The 19,436-nt window shown below is 40.0% G+C and overlaps 1 protein-coding gene across 3 annotated transcripts in view; it reads left to right on the top strand.

Moving 5' to 3' along the window:
* Positions 1-17,722, top strand: part of SP1 (Sp1 transcription factor) — a 43,592-nt gene extending 25,870 nt beyond the window's left edge. For all 3 annotated transcript variants that reach the window (XM_025458766.3, XM_049102960.1, XM_025458767.3), the window contains exons 4-6: positions 10,531-10,699; positions 13,268-13,467; positions 13,911-17,722. In XM_025458766.3, coding sequence (XP_025314551.1) covers positions 10,531-10,699; positions 13,268-13,467; positions 13,911-14,224 — 683 coding nt within the window. In that variant the 3' untranslated portion in view covers positions 14,225-17,722. The remainder of the gene's footprint in view (positions 1-10,530; positions 10,700-13,267; positions 13,468-13,910) is intronic.
* The last annotated feature ends 1,714 nt before the right edge of the window (positions 17,723-19,436 follow it).

Genomic DNA, 19,436 nt, shown 5'->3' with positions numbered 1-19,436 from the left:
AATTGTTCCCATTTAAAGAGCTTTCCTGAAGGTCTTACCCAGCAATTTTTACAGCTGATTGGCTAACACCTTGTCACTTGGCTACTTCTTACCTGCAAGGGTACTTGGGAAGGGGAATATTTGTAACCTGACACTATGTTAACCTGAGAAAAAACAGGTGGTTTTTAGGCAGAAAGAGGAAGAGAATGAAAACTAGGAACGAATAATAGTATCTACTGTTGAGTACCATAGCCCAATGCATGCACATGCATACATATACCACGGAAACAATCACAGAGAATGAAGACTCCACCTAAATAATTATTTATTTAATTTTTAATTAAATATTTAATTATGCCCATTGTGGGGCTTAAACTCACTCATGACCCTGAAATCAAGAGTTGCATGGTCTTGGAACACCTGGGTGGCTCAGCAGTTGAGTATCTGCCTTTGGCCCAGGGCATGATCCTGGTGTTCTGAAATTGAGTCCCACATTGGGCTCCCTGTGTGGAGCCTGCTTCTCCCTCTGCCTGTGTCTCTGCCTCTCTCTGTGTCTCTGATGAATGAATGAATAAAATCTTAAAAAAAAAAAAAAAATTTCATGGTCTTCCAACTGAGCCAGCTAGGTGTTCCAAAATAAAACACTTTAAATTCAAATTAGAGTATCGTCTGGGTGGCTCGGTTGGTTGGGCATCTGATTCTTGAATTGGGTTCCAGTCATGATCTCAGGTTTGTGGGATTGAGCTCTGTATAGGGCTCCTTGCTGCTTAGGGCGTCTGTTGGAGATACTTTCTTTCCCTCATCCCCCCTTACCACATACTTACTCTCTTTTTCTCTTCGAATAAATATTTAAAAAATTAAATTCAAATTAGAAGATCAGGGTGCCTGGCTGGCTCGGTTGATAGGGCGTATGACCTTTGCTCTTGGGGTCATGATTTCAAACATTGGGCTTGGAGCCTATTTACTTACTTACTTACTTACTTAATTAATTCAAATTAGAAGAATCTCAGAAATGAGGTGATTGCAGAGAAAAGGAGAATTTTTTTTTTAATATTTTTTTTCTTTATTTATTTATGATAGAGAGAGAGAGAGAGGCAGAGACACAGGCAGAGGGAGAAGCAGGCTCCATGCACCGGGAGCCCGACGTGGGGTTCGATCCCGGGTCTCCAGGATCGCGCCCTGGGCCAAAGGCAGGCGCCAAACCACTGCGCCACCCAGGGATCCCCAGAAAAGAATTTGAAGAGAGAAGTGACAGACCTCAGGAAAAAATTAGAATTAAGGGAAAAAATTATTTCAGAAATAAAGATGAAACTAAAAGGAACACATAAATGAAGAAGCATAACAGGTAATAACTCAGTAAAATAGAAAGTAAAACAATTTTTTTAAATGAGATAGAGTAGCTTTTTTTTTTTTTTTTTAATTTTTATTTATTTATGATAGTCACAGAGAGAGAGAGGCAGAGACACAGGCAGAGGGAGAAGCAGGCTCCATGCACCGGGAGCCTGACGTGGGATTCGATCCCGGGTCTCCAGGATCGCGCCCTGGGCCAAAGGCAGGCGCCAAACCGCTGCACCACCCAGGGATCCCAGATAGAGTAGCTTTTAAAAATCAAAAGAAAAGAGGTAAAAGGGATTGAGAAAAAAATACCATAATAGAAGGCAAAGAGGGGCACCTGGGTGGCTCAGCCAGTTAAGGATCTGCCTTTGGCTCGGGTCATGATCCCAGGGTTCTGGGATGGAGCCCCTCAACTTGTGCTATCGCTTTCAAATACATAAATAAGATCTTAAAAATAGTAATAGTAGGCAAAGAAAAACTGACATTTATATGAACAAAGTCTCCAAGGAAGAAAACAAAGCCATGGGACAGAAAGAAAACTTTGTGAAAGTGTGTCTGGGGAAATTGACCCAGAATGGCCAACATGGAGACATAGTTTAGTAAAACTGATAGACTTTTAAGGGCAAAACAAACCATTTGTGTATCCTAGTTTAAAAAAAAAAAAATCTAATCACTTAAAAAAGAAAGAAAATGGATTGTCACTAGACTTTTTTTTTTTTTTTTTTTTTTTTTTAAGATTTATTTTATTAGGGATCCCTGGGTGGCTCAGCGGTTTAGCGCCTGCCTTCGACCCAGGATGTGATCCTGGAGACCTGGGATCGAGTCCCATGTCAGGCTCCCTGCATGGAGCCTGCTTCTCCCTCTGCCTGTGTCTCTGCCTCTCTCTCTTTCTCTCTCTGTCTTTCATGAATAAATAAATAAAATCTTTAAAGAAAAAAGATTTATTTTATTAGAGAGTGGGGGGAGAGGGGCATAGGCAGAGAGAGAAGCAAGCAGACTCCCTGCTGAGCATGGAGCCTGAGGATGAGGGAGAATGTGGGGCTTGATCCCAGGACCCTGAGATCATGACCTGAACTGAAATCAAAAGTGAGCTGCTTAACTGACTAAGCCACTCAGGTGCCCCCTGTCAGGTGCCCCCTGTCATTTTTTGACAGCATGTGTAGTGTCAGAATGCAATTGATGAACATTTAGGAAAATCAAGGAAATAAAACGTGAACCAAGAATTTTATATCCAGACAAGTAGACCCCTAAGTATAAGAACCACAGACCATTTATTAAAGACTGATTTATTTGTGGGAGAGACAGCACACAAGAGTAGGAGGAAGGACAGAGGGAGAGAGAAAATCTTGAGCAATCTTACAACCCCAAGATCATGACCTGAGCTGAAACTAAGAGTTGACACTTAAGCGACTGGGCCACTCAGGTGCCCTATATCAGTAAACATGTAAGAATTCAAGAAGTAGTGTTCATATGATCTCTTTTGTATGGAATCTACTAGAGCTTCAAATAACCAAAATAACTAGAGAACCAGACTATGGTGTCTGAATACTAATTTCTGTTAAAAGAAACTAGGGCTATTAGGAATACTTGAAGAAATAGCTGATTTTAGATCTAGAATAGGAAATTAATATTAAAGGTGGGATATTTTATCAAAGGACACAGGAGACAACTTGATAAATTTCTGTGACCAAGTGTTCCTACACTTGGTTTGAACATCAATAAGAGCAATAATTACAATGGATTGAAATATCAAATAAGTTTAAATCCTGAGATCATATTGATACAAAAAGGAATGACTGCAGGGACACCTGGGTGCTCAGGGGTTGAGCATTTGCCTTGGGCTCAGGGTGTGATCCTGGAGTCCCAGGATTGAGTCCCACATCGGGCTCCCTGCATGGAGCCTGCTTCTCCCTCTGCCTGTGTCTCTGCCTCTCTCTCTGTGTGTCTCATGAATAAATGAATAAAATCTTTAAAAAAAAAAAAAACAACAAAGGAAAAAAACAACAACAACAAAGGACTGACTGCAGAGGGGTATGAGGGAACTATTTGAGATGGTAGAAATACTCTATATCTTGATTGTATTAAGTGATTATACTACTTACCTTATACATTTATATAAACCATGGTTTCTCAACCTTAGCCACATTAATATTTTGAACCAGATAATTCTTCATTTAGGGGGAGGAGAAGGTTGTCTTGTGCATTGTAGAATGTTCAGCAGCAGTAGATGTTAGATGTGACCATCAAAAATGTTTTCATATATTATCAGATGTCTCCTGGGAAGCACAATGGCCCTAGTTGAGAATCCTGGTCTAAACTTATTAATTGGGTGAATTTTTACTGTGTGTAAATTACATCTTAATAAACTTGATTTTTTTTTTTAAATAAGTAATCTCTGCACTCAACGTGGAGCTTGAACTCACCACCCTGAGTTTGAATTGCATGCTCTTCTAACTGAGCTTTTAGGCACCCCAATAAATTTGATTTTTAAGAAAAGGAGGAGTCCTTAGTGATTCTGCAAGGATTCTAGGAAATTAATTATTTTAGAAACTAGTAATCGACAGAGTCAAACATTTATTTTATCTCTTATGTAAAACTGTATCTCAGGCATAATCAAGTAGTCAAGATAGGGATGAATTTGGAGGCCATCTATATGTATTTTTTGGTATTACAGTTTATTACTCCCAGTTGTCAGCTTTTCTGCCATTAAAAGTATAATCCTGGGGCAGCCCTGGTGGCGCAGCGGTTTAGCGCCGCCTGCAGCCCAGGCCGTGATCCTGGAGACGCAGGATCGAGTCCCACGTCAGGCTCTCTGCGTGGAGCCTGCTTCTCCCTCTGCCTGTATCTCTGCCCCTCTCTCTCTCTCTGTCTCTATGAATAAATAAATAAAACCATAAAAAAAAAAAATCTTTAAAAAAAAAAGTATAATCCTTCTCTTCCTTTCTCTCTGATTTGCTACTTCTGATTCATTAGATATGGAAACTAGATTAATAGAATTATTATTCTGAAAAAGTACGTTGAATTATGAAATATCTGCTTCTCTTTTATTTCTTGATTTAGGTCTGTATTCCAGACCTGATATCCATCCCTCACACTAAGTGATGTGTTACCAGTATTCTGTTTGAATGTGGCTGAACACACAAACACTTTCTGGACTGAGATACAATTCTTTGGATTAAATCTATTGTGTAAAATGAAATATGTTCAGAAAACTCTGTGCTTAATATAGGTATAGTTTTGAAAATCAGTTATACTGTGTTAATATTTACTGAATTAAAGAACATGGTGTTCTCAGGGATCCCTGGGTGGCTCAGCGGTTTAGCGCCTGCCTTTGGCCCCGGGATCGAGTCCCACATCGGGCTCCCTGCATGGAGCCTTCTTCTCTCTCTGCTTGTGTCTCTGCCTGTCTCTCTCTCTCTCTCTCATTCTCTCTGTCTCTGTCTCTAATGAATAAATAAATAAAATCTTAAAATAAAGAACGAACGAACGAACATAGTGTTCTCAAAATCATTCCAGAGACCAGATGAATAGAGGAGTGTATGGGAACTACCCTTTTGAAAATTCTTGAAGAAAAAAAAAAAAGAAAATTCTTGAAGAGTTTCTCATTTCATCTTATTTTAGTATTGCCCACGTTTTTTCTCAGAGAATAGTATATTTGATTTATCATGGTGGTCTTAAAAGTTCATGACTTCAGCACACGTCTTCCCTTTGAAGAAACTGAAAAAGTGTGTTAACTACCATAGCTATTTCTATAACTGATGGCTAGAGGCAACCACTGGGCTGGGCGAGACTGTCATTAAAGTGTGCCTTTGGTTTACTTGTTATTTTCATCATGGAAAGGAAAATCTTTAATTTATTTCATTGCTTAACCAATGCCACATTTTAAGATAAAACTGTTCTTTTTCTAAAACTGTTATTAAAAGAGGCTGGAAACAGATTCTGGTCTGATGTTGATGCTTTGTTGGCATTTCATCCCTCATTTTATTAAATGAAACTCCTTTTATTTAATTAACCCCATTTCCAGTTTTCATATTTAAAAAAAATCCTTTGAAATCATATTAGGGGTCGAGGAAAATACTAGTTTTAACTGTCCATTTTGTAAGAATTTGAAAGAGGCTTAGAGATAAGGTTTTACAGTGTTCTAATATCTAAGTATTTCTTTGTTTCACTTTTTACTGACTCATGCCATATCCTGAATATTACACTTATGTTTCTCTTTTTTTAAGATTTTATTTATTAAAAAAAAAAGATCTTATGTATTCATTCATGAGAGACAGAGAGAGAGGCAGAGACACCGGCAGAGGGAGAAGCAGGCTCCCTGTGGGGAGCCCAATGCAGGACTTGGTCCCAGAACTCTGGGATCAGGCCCTGAGCCAAAGGCAGACGCTCAACCCCACTGAGCCACCCAGGTGTCCCTACACTTATGTTTCAATAAAATGGAGAAAAATTTGCTTCTTTCCAATTGATTGGGACGGGGGAACTTTAGGGTTCAATAAATTGCTTCTTTGATTTTAATGGAGGAAGGGTAGTTTGGAAAGTACATCAAAGATAATTTGATTGTATGGACCATGGTTTTACTTTGTTTCTGAAACCTATTGTAGATAGCTGGATCTACAGTTTCATAAATTTCTCTTCTGAAGTTAATTTTTGATAGGTAACCACTGGTGATATTAATAGCATTCTGCTTACCTGTTGAGCTTTTTTGGGCTTATTTCAATTTCAAGAGGAGAAATTATCCATCCCCATTATGGGGAGCTTCCTCTCAGTTTCACATTTGGTTTTTAAGGCATTGATTAAAATAGCAGTGTATATCTTATTCCATGATTTCTCATTATGGTTTGCCCACAAGATAATTTCCTAATAATATTGGCTGTACTGTGTTAAATGTTATGACAGATACTATGCTAAGCACCTTATGTTATTACTTCATTTGTTTTTCACAGTAATTTTATGAGATGAATAATATTTCATCCCGGTTTTTACTAAGGGAGAAACTGATAACTAGAGAAGTTTTAACTGGCTCCCTGTCAGAAAGCTAATCAAATGACTCTTGCAGGGACTCCTATCTACAGCTGTCCTACTCCAAAACCTGTTCTTAACCCTGTACTCCCATCCTTCTAGTTTAGCTCTGCCAATATCATGAAAATCTTGAAACATTCCTATTTATTTGTTTGTTTGTTTGTTTGTGTATTTTCCAATATATTTTAATGCCATCAGCTGGTGCTTGGAAGTGGTAGAGTGAGGGGCACCTGGGTGGTGCAGTTGATTAAGCATTGGAATCTTGGTTTCCACTTGGGTCATGATCTCAGGGTCCTGAAATTGAGTCCCATGTAGGGCTCCACACTCAGCAGGGAGTCTGCTTAAGACTCCCTCTGGGGCACCCGGGTGGCTTAATCTGTTAAATGCCTGCCTTCAGCTCAGGTCATGATCCTAGGGTCCTGGGATTCGGCCTCACAGTGTCTGGCTCCTTGCTCAGCTGGGATTCTGCTGCTTTCTCTCCCTGTGCTTCTCCTCCAGCTTGTGCATGTGCTCGCTCGCTCTCTCTCTCTCTCAAACAAATAAAAAAACAAAAAGCTTTTAAAAAACAAAAAGCTGCCCCTCTGCCCCTCCCACTCTCTTTCCTTCTCTCAAGTAAATCTTTTTTAAAAGTGGCAGAGTGGGGATCCCTGGGTGGCGCAGCTGTTTGGCACCTGCCTTTGGCCCACGGCGCGATCCTGGAGACCTGGGATCGAATCCCATGTCGGGCTCCCGGTGCATGGAGCCTGCTTCTCCCTCTGCCTGTGTCTCTGCCTCTGTGTGTGTGTGTGTGTGTGTGACTATCATAAATAAATAAAAATTTAAAAAAAATAAAAACTAAAAAAAATAAAAGTGGCAGAGTGAGGGCAGCCCTGGTGGCGCAGCGGTTTAGTGCCGCCTGCAGGCGGGGTGTGATCCTGGAGACCCGGGATCGAGTCCCACCTCGGGCTCCCTGCATGGAACCTGCTTCTCCCTCGGCCTGTGTCTCTGCATTTCTCTCTCACTCTGTGTCTCTCATGAATAAATAAAAAATAAAAAATCTTTAAAAAAAAGTGGTAGAATGAGAAGGAAATCATGAAGAGAGCTTATTATTAGGTATAGTAACTCAGAATTATGTTGATGCACTGAGTAGAGTGGAGATTAGGTACAGAAGTAAAACCAAGAGCTGAGATTTGTAGATACTGTTTGTTTCTTTATACAACAGATAAAAACAAAGCAGACCAATCTCCACTTACAGAAATCTTAAGTATGGATAGAGTCATCGACTTTTTTACGAGATACTTTCATAGGTGAATACTTATTGTTTAGTAGATGCTTTGAAAACTTGAGGATATGTTATCTATTCCTTTAAAACGTTACTACTGGGGCACTTGAGTGGCTCAGCAGTTGAGCATCTGCCTTCGGCTCAGGTCGTGATCGCAGGCTCCCAGGATCGAGTCCTGCATCAGGCTACCCGCATGGAGCCTGCTTCTCCCTTTGCCTGTGTCTCTGCCTCTCTCTCTGTCTCATGATAAATCTTAATAAATAAAATATTTAAAAAGTCTGTTCACCGACCTAGAGAAGTGTTTGAAAATGTTAAGTGTGACCTATTAGTACTCATAAAATCAGTATACTGGGTCATGACCAGATTTAAGGAAAAAAAATTAAATAGAGCCCAGCAAATTTCAGAATACCCTTATTATAAAGGGCAAGCATTCTTTGTGAAACTTTTGTTTCAATTATGTATCCATGTACTAGGTCACAGGTCAAATATATATTTTACTGTGTGCTACAAGTTTAGAAAGTTTGAAGAACACTGACCTAGAGCTTTGTAGCATTTATCTATTTTAACCAGAACAGAAATTATAGTGATTTTTTAAAAGGTTTTATTTATTTATTCATGAGAGACACAGAGAGAGAGAGCACAAGGCAGAGATATAGGCAGAGGAAGAAGCAGGCTCCATGCAGGGAGCCCGATGTGGGACTCGGTCCCAGAACTTCAGGATCACACCCTGAGCCAAAGGCAGATGCTCAACCGCTGAGCCACCCAGGCGTCCCAATTATAGTGATTTTATACAGATTTTATCTTTAAAAGTAAATGACATCAAGTGACAGAATGTATGCTTGATATTTTCTTTGTTTTTCTAACATTGTGAAAATCATCTAGTCCCAAATCAAAACCTCCCTGGGATATATAGCTGGCTGTACGGAATTAACTTTGACCTCAGCTCTTTCCTCTGTTTATTGTGTCAAAATTGATAATATAAATGTACTATCCTCTGCTGAATGTTTGGTACAATTTTTTGCTCATTTCTGGAAGTTTTACCTCTGAAGTTTCAATTGTTTCTAGTTTGGAATTAGTGTTATTTTTAGTCCTTTCTATTTGGTTGGCTCTATAGTATTTTGGCACTGGGAATGAAGAATAGATTTGTTGGCCACTCACTCCGTAACAGTATGTAACTTTATCTCATTCTTTTTTGTGGGTGTATAGTATCCTGTTGCATAAGTTCATCATAATTTACTTAACTACTCTGATGTGTACCATTTGTTGCTAGTTTTTTGTTATAAAGCGATAGAAAGTATTATTGTCACTTAATTTTGTATATTTATGAATATATCCATAGGATATTGTTGATTCACAGTGGAATTACTTTGAAGATATATGTTTAAATTTTTTAAATGTAATTTTATTTTTTTAAGTAAGCTCTATGCCCAGCATGGGGCTTGAACTCATGACCTTGAGATCAAGAGTCATGTGCTCCACCAACTGAGCTGGCTGCCCCTAAATTTTTAATAATATTGCCATGGGCAGCCTGGGTGGCTCAACAGTTTAGCGTCGCCTTCAGCCCAGAGCCTGATCCTGGAGACCCAGGATCGAGTCCCACATCAGGCTCCCTGCATGGAGCTTGCTTCTTCTGCCTGTCTCTGCCTCTCTCTCTCTCTCTCTCTCTCTCTCTCTCTGTGTGTGTGTCTCTCATGAATAATTGGATGAAATCTTTGAAAAAAATATAATATTGCCAAATTGGACTTCAAAATGTGCTGATTTATCACCACCTATATATAAAAATGCCTATTTCAAAAAAAAAAAAAATGCCTATTTCTCCATGCCCTTGCTAATGCTATGTACTATTAGAGTTTTGGCTTTTCTTTTCCTTTTTTTTTTTAATTTTTTTTTAGTTTTGACTTTTCGTGGGGTTTTTATTTAACTTTTTGTGATCTGATAGGTGAAAAATTACGAAAGTTCCCTATAAAGAGTTGCATTTTAAAAATTAAATGAGGGATCCCTGGCTCAGCGGTTTGGTGCCTGCCTTTGGCCTGGGGCACAATTCAGGAGTCCCAGGATCGAGTCCCATGTCGGGCTCCCGGCATGGAGCCTGCTTCTCCCTCCTCCTGTGTCTCTGCACCTCTCTGTCTCTCTCTATGTCAATCATAAATAAATAAGTAAATTTTTTTAAAAAATTAAAATTAAATGAGAATGGGGTACCTGGCTGGCTCAATTGGAAGAGCATATGACTCTTGAACTCAAGGTTATAAGTTTGAGGCCCACACTGGGTATAGAGATTACTTAAAAAGAAAATCTTTTTTTTTTCTTTTTTTTTTTTTTTTAATTTTTATTTATTTATGATAGTCACAGAGAGAGAGGCGCAGAGACACAGGCAGAGGGAGAAGCAGGCTCCATGCACCGGGAGCCCGATGTGGGATTCGATCCCGGGTCTCCAGGATCACGCCCTGGGCCAAAGGCAGGCGCCAAACCGCTGCGCCACCCAGGGATCCCTAAAAAGAAAATCTTAAAAAAAAAAAAAAGAAAAGAAAAAAATTAGAGGTGCCTGGGTTGCTTAGTTGGTTAAGTGTTTGACTCCTGATTTTAGCTCAGGTCATGATCCCAGGGGTGTGAGATTGAGCATAGCATTGGGCTCTGTGCTGGGCTTGGAGCCTGCTTAAGAGTCTCTCTCTCACTCTGCCCTCCCCTTCAAAAAAATAAAATTTATTTTTTTAAAATAAATTTTAAATGAGATTGACCATATTTTTACATATTTATTAACTCTGTATTTTCAGTAATGGTTCCTGAGATTTTTAAAGAATGGATAGCAGTATCAGTAAATATGGCTTCAAAGCTATGAAGAAATGGTGCTGTAAATGTAAAGTATCACTAAGTGACCACAACTTGATGACCTCCTCTACTTCCCACCTTGACTCTTTCTTTTACTCTCTTAATTTAAGGTGATCATGGAGCTCAGCTTGGCCTTCATGGAGCTGGTGGTGATGGAATACATGATGACACAGCAGGTGGAGAAGAAGGGGAAAACAGCCCAGATCCCCAGCCCCAAGCTGGTCGGAGGACTAGGCGGGAAGCATGCACCTGCCCCTACTGTAAAGACAGTGAAGGAAGGTAAGTTGTTTCTTACCAAGCCAGTTTTAAGAGTATAAAGGAGAAAAAATAATGGATTTGGAGGTAAGCAGAAGAGGGTTGATTTTTTTTTTTTTTTTTTTTTTTTTTTTTAAACATTTAAGACTTGGCAGTGTTGCAAAGGGACCAGAGATAGTACAGTACACTTGATTGGGTTATATTAGGATTTTGTTTCCAGCTCTGATCCTTTCATCTACTCTAAATCCTTGGGCCTTAATAGGTGCCTGCCTTCTCCAGAGATAAGGTAATCAGATGGAGCCAGTGGTCAAATGATTATTACCATATGTCTGTTTTGAGATGGTTTTAACAATATTGCTTGTAAAATAGTCTTGCAAAGAAAAAGAAACATACCTACTGTAATTATTTTTTTTTTTACAGTGGCTGTGTGAGAATTATAAGGGTTTTCAGAGTCTATGTTCCCTCAAAATAGACATGCTTACTCCAGATAGAAAATTCTTCCATCATGGAATCTAATGTGTCATGTAGAACAAAGTTCTGACAAATATTTCTCATTAGTAGAATATTTTGGTTTTATTTAGTATTATCTCTGGAGAGTTCCAAGTTTGTTTTTCTTCAACTCACTGCTTTTGAAAAAGAATATAGAAAGTCATACAGATTTTTTAATGCCTTTGGAAAAAAATCTAAGTTTTGTCTCAACAGAAATAAGTACAAAAAGAAAAGCACCAAAACCAAATATAATTTAAGTTCCTTATAGGTCAACCCTACATTACAGAAAAAAATCTGAATCAGAAACACTGAGGGGTACCTGACTCAGTGAAGCATGTGACTCCCAATCTTGGGGTTGTAAGTTTAAGCCCCATGTTGGGTGTAGAGATTACTTAAAAATAATAAAATCTTTAAAAAAAAAAACAAAAACTTAAAGTGGATTTAAATTTTCAAAGGAAACTCTGATTTCCCCCTAATGTGATTTCATTTCCGTTATGGTTTTTTTTCTCTGCTGTTAAAACTCAAGAAAAGTCCCTCTTGGAAATCTCCCCAATACCCACTAATGGATCACACATGGAACAAATTGGTTTGGCAAAAACATTTCAGTACTGATTTCTGAGAGGAGCTTAGGGATTACTTTATATAGGGGGGAACTATATATATTGCTTTATATATATATATATTATTTTTTTTTTTCTCCCCTACCTTAAATTAGGGTTTTTATTCTCCTCTTTTAACTTTTATCTAGCCCATCTTTCTCTTCCACTGAAGTCCCTGATAGTGCTCTGGCTTTTCAGCTTTTAATATTTACCATTTGGCTCTTGACCTTTATTTTAGAAAATAAGTTCATAGTTGTAAACCATTATATTTTCTTTAAAGTTCTCCATGAGGTGTTCAGGTGGCAAGATCTTTTGTTCCTTAAATAAGCTCTTAGCCAAAAATAGCACCATATTCACAGTTCTTTTTTTTTTTTTTAATATATATTCACAGTTCTCATAGAAAATGCTTGTTTTGGGGCACCTGGGTGGGTCACTGGTTGAAGCATCTGCCTTTGGCCTCAGGTCATGATCCTGGGGTCTTGGGATCGAGTCCCACATCATTAGGCTCCCTGCAGGGAGTCTGCTTCTCCCTCTGCCTGTGTCTCTGCCTCACTCTCTGTGTCTCTCATGAATAGATAAATAAAATCTTGAAGAAAAAAAAGAAAAAGAACATGCTTGGGGGCATCTGGGTGGCTCATTAGTTGAGCGTCTGCCTTTGGCTCAGGTCATGATCCTAGGGTCCTGGGATCAAGTCCTACATCTGGCTCCCTGCTTCTCCCTCTGCCTGAGTCTCTGCCCCTCTTTGTGTCTCTCATGAATGAATAAATAAAATCTTAAGAGAAAAAAGAAAGGAAGAAAGAAGAAAAGGAAAAGAAGGGAGGGAGGGAGGAAGGAAATGCTTGTATTAAGACAAACTTTGTGAAAAATACAAGAAGCCTCACAGACTTCACAAGTCATCCGGAGAGCAATTATCTCTTCATACATCAAACATCAGAATTGATTAAGGAATAGAAAAACAGGAAATAGTAAATATCCAGTAGAGAAAAAATTTAAAACTTGAATTTGGGGTATTAAGAATCAGCATCAACTAAAGATCTATGTCTTTGTTTTATTTATTTATTTAGAGGGTACGAGCAGGGGTAGGGGAAAGGTTGAGGGAGAGAGAGAATTTCAAGCATATTCCATGCTGAGCGTAGAGCCCAGCATGGGACTCAGTCACATGACCCCAAGATCATGACCTGAGCCTAAATCAAGAATCAGATGCTTAACTGACTGAGCCACCCAGGCACCCCTAAAGATTGATATTTTGGTACTAAAGAGAAGCCTGCCCTCCCTCCTTCCCTCTCTCCCTCCACCCCCAACATGGGGCTTGAACTCATGACAGCAGGATTAAGAGTTGCTTGCTCTATTGACTGAGCCCACCAGGTGCCCCAAGAGAAGTGTTTGTTTTTAAATAGAAATTTGGGTTAGTTTTGAGTGGGTCAGGTAATAAATGTTAACATTTTGGGGTTCTTTAATTCTTGTCTCTAGAATGCATTATGAATAGTTGTGTTCTTATTTTCAGAGGCTCTGGGGATCCCGGCAAAAAGAAACAGCACATTTGCCACATCCAAGGGTGTGGCAAAGTATATGGCAAGACCTCACACCTACGGGCACACTTGCGTTGGCATACAGGCGAGAGGCCATTCATGTGTACCTGGTCATACTGTGGGAAACGCTTTACACGTTCGGATGAACTACAAAGACACAAACGCACACATACAGGTGAGAAGGAGCCCCGGGAGGAAAGAAATAGTAATAGCATAAAAAGACACAAAATATATCTATGAAATAATTAAATTTCTGAGTAATTAAGTTTGAAAGTGAATATATGGAACATAAATGATTCGAATTGGAGTTTATCTGGAAAACCTTTCAGAAGGAAGGAGCTAGGTGTTCAGTGGGATTTTAAAGGAGGACCATGGCCCCATTATTCTTCTCGGTCCTACCTTACTTTTCTACTGTAGTCCTTCCTTTCTAGTACTCTTTGACCTTTACCTATTTTTCTGCCCCCACTCTCTCACAAAGAAAAAGATACCAGATTTTTCTTGTTTTTATTACCTTCTAAGACTAATATTCTGTCCCATATAGTTTGAAAGCAGTAAATTGGACAAGGTAACCCTACTTCGTAAGATGTTCATTTCTTGTCTTCTTTCTCTTTTACCAAGGTGAGAAGAAATTTGCCTGCCCTGAGTGTCCCAAGCGCTTCATGAGGAGTGACCACCTGTCAAAGCATATCAAGACCCACCAGAATAAGAAGGGAGGTCCAGGTGTATCCCTGAGTGTGGGCACTTTGCCCCTGGACAGTGGGGCAGGTTCAGAAGGCAGCGGCACTGCTACCCCTTCAGCCCTTATTACCACCAATATGGTAGCCATGGAGGCCATCTGTCCAGAGGGTATTGCCCGTCTTGCCAACAGTGGCATCAACGTCATGCAGGTGGCAGATCTGCAGTCCATTAATATCAGTGGCAATGGCTTCTGAGATCAGGCACCCGGGGCCAGAGACATATGGGCCATACCCATCAACCCTGGGATACAAGGTAGCATGGGTCCAAGAGACATGTGGGAGAGAGAGCCATGAGGCATTAAAATGCATGGTGGTGGGAAGAATTGGGGGAGGGATACAAGAGATGGGGTCCTGGCATCCATCTATTATCATCAGTACCTCCTGAAGTGAGAAACGTTATTGAAAATTCTGTTGGTGCCACCCTTTATGAGCATTTGTTTGACCCCACACAGTTTCTTACACTTCTTTCCCCAGCTTTCCCTTCTTGCATTTCCCTTCTCAGCTCCCCCATGATGGATCCCCCCTTTCCTAAAGCCATCATGCCTTGATAAATATATATGATCATTGAAATACTTTTTAACAAAAAAAAAAACCAGATTCTATATTATATATATATATATATATATATATAAAAGATATATAGAGATGCATTTGCAGGGGTTGGCTGGGAGGAGGAAGGAGACCATTCTGTGACCAAAAATACCTTGGTCATTTTTTTATATTGCCTTATTTCCCTATGGCTGAGCCTTGTTGTGACACATCAAGCTTTTCTATAGATGTTGTCTTGGCTTCCCACCAGATTAAGCGTTCATATGCTCTGCTTTTAGTTTATATATACATACATAATGTTTTTTCTTAATTTTGTCTTTTTATTTGGGATCAGCTTCTTGTACTCTTTTCTTGACTCAACCTTTCTGTCTCCCTTTCTCTCACCTGATCACTTCATGTTTTGGTTTTGATAATGATCCCTGGATGAGGCACTTCTGTCAATCTTTTAAGGTCCTTGGTCCTAGCAGCAGAGTGGAGAGAGCCTTGAAGCCCAGGCTGATGCTTGAGTTAGCTGTGGAGAGAGTGTTCAAAATACTACTGACGCAGGCACCCTCTTGGCGCTGGAGAGTCCAAGGCACCTCTCCTCATTAGCTGCTCTAAGCATCAAGAGTCAGACGTCTTTCTATGGAATTGTACAAAAGACCCTTTAAAGGTTATATAATCTGGGATCAGTTTGTATAAATTGTCAAAAATGGTCAAGTAAAAGCTAGGGGCTTTCAATAGGAAAATGATGTGCTCAGAAGTGGAAGTGACTCAGAGTAGTCCAGTTCAGGAGTTAGTAGAGTATTTGGACATTTGTACAGCTGTCTTCCAAAGTAGCTCTGAGCTTTGGTGTATGGGTTTCTGAGGTCATATTCTGAAAGGAAATGCACTTCCTCTTTTGAACATCCCCAGTAGTTTCTTTCTCATGTTATTAAGGAACATCAGCCAATGAATCTGTTCGGGTTTCCATTCCGCAGAACTCCAGAGCATGTACTAGTGGCAAGGCAGAGGTTCTTTGACCTTTTCCCTTAACTCTTCCTTGGGTGGTTCCTGAGGGAAAAGGAAGCACAGGATCATGGGAGTGATAGCCCAGAACAAAAAGAAATCTTGTCTTACCACTGTGGTTTATAAGAGAGATCGGGAGACACCATCCTGCTTTCTCCATGGCCTGATTCCTGAAGAGACTGATCCAAAAATTATAGCGGCAGGGAACTCTTAGTGCATTTGGCACTGAGATTTAAATGCAACCAGAGTTGTCCTCAAGGCCCAGCCATTAAAACGTTGTCTCTCTTGACCTTCTGGTATCCTGTCAGAGAGCTTTTCACTGTGAGGAAGTGTGGAAATGGCTGTGTGTATGTGTGTAACCTGTTAGGTTGGGGATAGGTTTTCTGTTAGCCTATACTAAAAAGAGACCTGCAATAAAAAATTGCCCTGATCTGATAGAAAATGAAGTGTTTGTGTATGACTGTGTGTGAGTGTGTGTTTGTGCCTGTATATATCTACACACAGATGAGAAATTATATTTGAAATTGTTGGAAAATAAATCAAATTCAGCTCAAAATGCCTTTCAGGCCCATTACCTAGAAATCTGTCTTTAAACCTGGGTATGTTCCTGAGGTCATTTCTTTGCTTATGCTAAATTAGTTACAATTAATGATGGGGGATATTCTACTGCACTTTTGAAGAAGAAACTATTTTTGTGTTTGAAAGTGAAACCAACATCCAGAACTATACCAGAGTCCTAGTTTCTTTCATAAGTCTTTTTACCTTGACTACAAATAGATGATGCTATGATTCTACTATATATTTTATACCAAATCTATTCAAATTAGGGTCTGGGTAAGTTTGTGTTGTTGTTTAACCTGAAATACAATAACTGTTAATATTCTAAACAGTAGTTCGCTCCATTTGGTCCTTTCTCTGCAGACTTTAACACGCTCAGGAATTATTTTGAGGAACTTTCCCCAGATCAAATTAATATTGAAATAAAAATCATCCATGCCCAGCCACCTATCACACACCCTTTATTCCCACTGAAAGGCAGAACTCAGAACCTGTTATTTTATGTCTGTAATCATGTACATGTAGGCATCTTTTGGAAGAAAGGGGCAGGATAACTCACCATAGCGTGTAGTATTTTGCTAGAGAATTTCAAGGAATGGAATCTTCCCCAGTATGAAATTATTTGATATAAACCAGCTTAATGATGCTGAGGACTACAGGTGTTTAGAAGGTTATCTCATGATGATTTTGTCTAGGTTGGAATGCTGGTTTACCCTCGACCCTCCATTAACATTGCTATAAGTGAATTCATAATCCGTTCTTTCCACTTACCCTCTTTCCTTATCACCAAGGAAGCTCCAGATCCAGTATCTTGTTTGGCCCCCAAACTGAAGCAGCTTCTGCTCTTGTCTCCCAGCAGCAGTGAGCCGCTCAGTCTTTTCCACAGGGAGTTAGGAGCCTACATTCCTTGAGTCATGAGCTTATTGCTGAAAATCCCTTTCCCTGAACATTTTGGCCAGCAGAAATTAATGTAACTGACAGGCATATTGATTCTAACATTTTTTTCATGAGTTGCTTTTTTATTTAAATTTTTTAAATGACCAAACCTGTGGGGCAGGGGATGCCCAGAGGAGTGGTAATATTAAAGCACTCATTCCCTTGCCCTTTCAGGTTGCCTATTCACATTCATCTGCGTGCCATTTGACTGTCTCACTTTTAACCCAGAGCAGTAACAACCCACACCATCTTCCTTCAGGGACCTCCCAGCTGGCACCCTGTTTGTGGGTGCTATGCAGAATGCAATTTAATGGATATTTCTCAGCCTGATTCAGAATAAATAGAACCCTTGATCCCAGAAAGTATAGACTGAAGTGTGGGGTAAAGATTATGATTGGGGGAGGGTTAGAGACAAAAGCTGTAAATTACTATGGCTGATTGATTTATTTCTACTATATACATATATATATATATATTTTTTGCTTTTGTATATCCTATATAGGAAACTAAGCATTGTATTTTTTTAACAAATCTGAGAAAGCACTATGAACTGCAGATGTTTGACTTTCAGAATATATTTTGTATTGTTAATATCTTCACAATGTGTGAATACTGGAAGCTGCAGATCTTTGCTAGGACGCAATAAATTTATATACTTTGTGAGGGGTTCTTCTGGGGGTATTAATCAGGCCCCTGTTATGCTTTGGGGGAGCCCTGGTGCTACTCGCTTAGAGTTTTCATTCAATTTTAAGTACCCTGATGCCTTTTGGACCTTGGGATCAAAGCAAACAATTTTTGGAGATCCCGGTACCAAGGAAATGTGGATAGTCTAGCTGCCTCAAGTGAGGGACCCTTAGCATAGCTCTCCTTCCCCCTATTCAAAGCTGGGTAGCCTCTTGGGGTGGGGAAGAGAAATGTGAAATCTCAGAGTTTCATCTCCCTTAGAAGAGAGCCAGTAACTTATATGCAAGGATGAAAGGTGGCAGCAGTAGTTTTGGGGAAAGGGAGGAGGATATGGCACTCCTCCAATCCCGGAAAGCATTGCTTTTGAAACTGCTGATAAAACATGGGCAGGTTATTACTTTTGTTTTGGAGCCTGTGTTCTCTCTGGTGCCTCTCTTGGCTCTCCTCCTGGGGTACAGACCTCTTCTAGGAGGATGAGCAGACCAGCTTTGAGGTTGACCTGTTTCTTTTCTTTGTCTGCCTTCCCTAAACACCAGCCCCCAGGAGGATATTAAGCAGCCTTAAGCTTAAATTCCTACTCCCTCTTCCCAGTTTGGCTCACTTGCCTTAGAGTGAAGGCTAGGAAAGGAAAAAAAAAGGGGGGGTGGGGATTCCCTAGCTTCATTCCTCCCCTAGATCTTTCCAGTTTGACTTCCCCAAACCCAGAAAGATTTCCTCTACCACATTCGAGAGAAATGAGTACCTTGTCCCCTTTTCCTCTTTCCTTATTGTCAAACAGTCCCAGCCTTCCTTGTCCCTTTTAAGTGAGAAGAGGTGTGGTGATCTGTCCCTCAACTCCCTTCAGTATCAAAAAAAAAAAAAAAAAAAGTGTAACAAATGGGGTTAAACTGCAGGTGGTGAGGACTCCATTGATACCTCTCCTGGGGTGTGTGTTTTCCTCCATCTCACCTTCAGGAATTACACTGTGCCTTCTCCACAGGGGAATGGGCTTTGTCTACCCAGCCCTCCACTTTCCCAGCAACTGCTCTTGAACAGTGTGGACAAGGGCAGGTCTTCACCTTTTTTCTCCCAGTGGCATCTTATAGCCCTCACCTGGAGTCTAGGCACAAAGACTTTGGGGGAAGATGGGGGAAATATGCTGAGATTGACCTGAGGAGACCCTTTTCACACACACCAATGGCAGCTGCCCCAGGGCCTGCTTCCTCTTACCCAGTCTGTCATCCTCTGGGAGGGAGGGGCAGTGCTCCAGTCTCTGGTGCCTAAAACAAGTTTATTTCTCTTTCTCAACACTGGCGATAACCAGTCTCCATACCACTGTTGCCTTTTTAAACCTCTTAATATTCTCATGCTGTGTTTGTTGTTGATTCCAATCCGATTATCACCAGGGCTGTGTGGGGAAATACTTTTAAATGCTCTCTCATCTTTCTTGCTCTTTCCCCCTCACCTGATCTTGTGTATGTATGATGCTAATCTCTTGTCTTTCGGTTTCTTCCTGCTCTTTTGTATCTTCCTTCTTGTCTCTCCCCCTACCCTTTTGTCTCTGGGTGTTTTGGGGCTTTTTTTTTTTTTTTTTTTTTTTTTGGCCTTTTTGTACAAAGATTAGTTTCAATGTAGTCTGTAGCTCCTTTGTAAACCAATTAAAAAAAATTTTTTTTAATAAAAAAGCCATGTCTCTGGTGTGTTGACAGGGTGG

This window comes from Canis lupus, chromosome 27 (genome assembly GCF_003254725.2).
Source record: "Canis lupus dingo isolate Sandy chromosome 27, ASM325472v2, whole genome shotgun sequence".
Classification (NCBI taxonomy): domain Eukaryota; kingdom Metazoa; phylum Chordata; class Mammalia; order Carnivora; family Canidae; genus Canis; species Canis lupus.
Note: the sequence above shows the minus strand (reverse complement) of the source record. Positions and strands in the feature narration are given on the sequence as shown.